At 39.4% G+C, this 1,856-nt stretch overlaps 1 protein-coding gene across 1 annotated transcript in view; it reads left to right on the top strand.

The window, feature by feature from the left end:
* Positions 1-1,856, top strand: part of RANBP3L (RAN binding protein 3 like) — a 62,153-nt gene that overhangs the window by 37,721 nt on the left and 22,576 nt on the right. The window contains 3 exon segments of the mRNA XM_004385258.2: positions 237-308; positions 657-737; positions 740-813. Coding sequence (XP_004385315.1) covers positions 237-308; positions 657-737; positions 740-813 — 227 coding nt within the window.

Genomic DNA, 1,856 nt, shown 5'->3' with positions numbered 1-1,856 from the left:
TTCTACCCTTTCCTGTAGAGTTGCTATGAGTTAGAATCCACTCCCTATCAGTCAGAATCCCCTGGACGGCAGTGGGTTTGGTTTATATATATATATATATGTATAGCTTTAATGAGCACTGTTAGTTCCAACAGCGACACCTACTGGTAAACTCAGTACAAGACTATTAAACCTCATATGGTATAGAAACTGACACTCCCATGGGTTTAAAATTGTTTAAACATTTTTTCTTACAGTGAATAAAAACAATGTTTTCATGTCACCAACTCTCGTGCAAAAGAACATTGATATGAACTATACAGAACATGGTATGTAGCTTCTTTCTACTACAACAATCTAAAAATTTTTATATTTTACTATCTATATTTTAATCTGTTTGTGAATATGAGTGTTGAGGGTATGAGGGTAGGCACAGTGACTAATCATGAAGGAATATACTTGGTAATTCTGGTCCCATGGTCAAAATAAATAGTTATTGGGTAAAAGCTAGGTGGGGAGTGAGGAGTAGGCGATTCACTGGTTATTTTGACTTTGGTTCGTTATATCACCCCTCATTTAGTCATGATTTTAGAAAACAAGCATTGTGTAATACAAAAGTGGGGAGGAAAAAGTATTTCACTAACAATATATTGACCCTTTTATGCTGTTCTTTTAAGGTCCTGTGAAACATACTGAACATGTTCTAAGACCTGCTATTTTGCAGCCACCTCAAGTTCAAAGGTGTGAAAAAGTAAGAAAAACTTTGGGCACAATGCATTGGAATCTCGCAAGATTAAATAAAAAGCAAACAATAAGGAAAGAGAACCCGCTATGGTAGAAGAAACTTAATCCCCCATTTTCCTTTTCCTAGGTTGTTGTGAGACCCACATCCCAGAATTATCCCATGTGAGAATAGGAGGAGCAATGGAGTGGGCAGGGGTTGGGAGTCAACAGCCAAAAATGGGACAGTGATTTTCTGCTTTTACCAACGAGTCAGCTTCATAGTGTGGCTTTGCCTGTTTAGGTCACACCCGGGATTTACTCTGTGCCCATCTTCATGGACAACAGGAGCAGGGAACTACCTGTTGTTGTTAGGTGCTGTCGAGGTGATTCTGACTCATAGCAGCCCTACGTACAGCAGAACAAAACACTGCCTGGTCCTGCGCCATGCTCGTAATCGTTATGTTTGAGCCCATTCTTGCAGCCACTGTGTCAATCCATCTCATTGAGGGTCTTCCTCTTTTTTTTTTACCCTCTACCTTACCGAGCATGATGTCCTTCTCCAGGGACTGGTCCCCCCGGATAACATGTCCAAAGTTCTTGAGACAAAGTCTCACCATCCTCGCTTCTAAGGAGCACTCTTGCTGTATTTCTTCCAAACAGACTTGTGCATTCTTCTGGCAGTCCATAATATATTCAATATTCTTTATCAGCACTATAATTCAAAGGCATCAACTCTTCTTTGGTCTTTCTTATTAATTGTCCAGATTTCACATGCATATGAGGCGACTGAAAATACCACAGCTTGGGTCAGGCTCACCTTAGTCCTCAAAGTGACATCTTTGCTTTTCACACTTAAAACAGGTCTGTTGCAGCAGATTTTCCCAATGCAATATGTCATTTGATTTCTTGACTGCTGCTTCCGTGGGTGGTGATCATGGATCCAAGTAAAATTAAATCCTTGACAATTTCAATATATTCTCCGTTTATCATGATGTTGCTTATTGGTCCAATTGTGATGATTTTTGTTTTCTTTATGTTGAGGTTTAATCTATACTGAAGACTGTAGTTTTTTTTATCTTTATCGGTAAGTTCTTCAAGTCCTCTTCTCTTTCAGCAGGCAAGGCTGGGTCATCTGTGTATTGAAGGTTGTTAAT

This window comes from Trichechus manatus, unplaced genomic scaffold (genome assembly GCF_000243295.1).
Source record: "Trichechus manatus latirostris isolate Lorelei unplaced genomic scaffold, TriManLat1.0 scaffold00135, whole genome shotgun sequence".
In the NCBI taxonomy this organism is placed as follows: Eukaryota; Metazoa; Chordata; class Mammalia; order Sirenia; family Trichechidae; genus Trichechus; species Trichechus manatus.
This window is presented reverse-complemented; position numbering and strand designations above follow the sequence as displayed.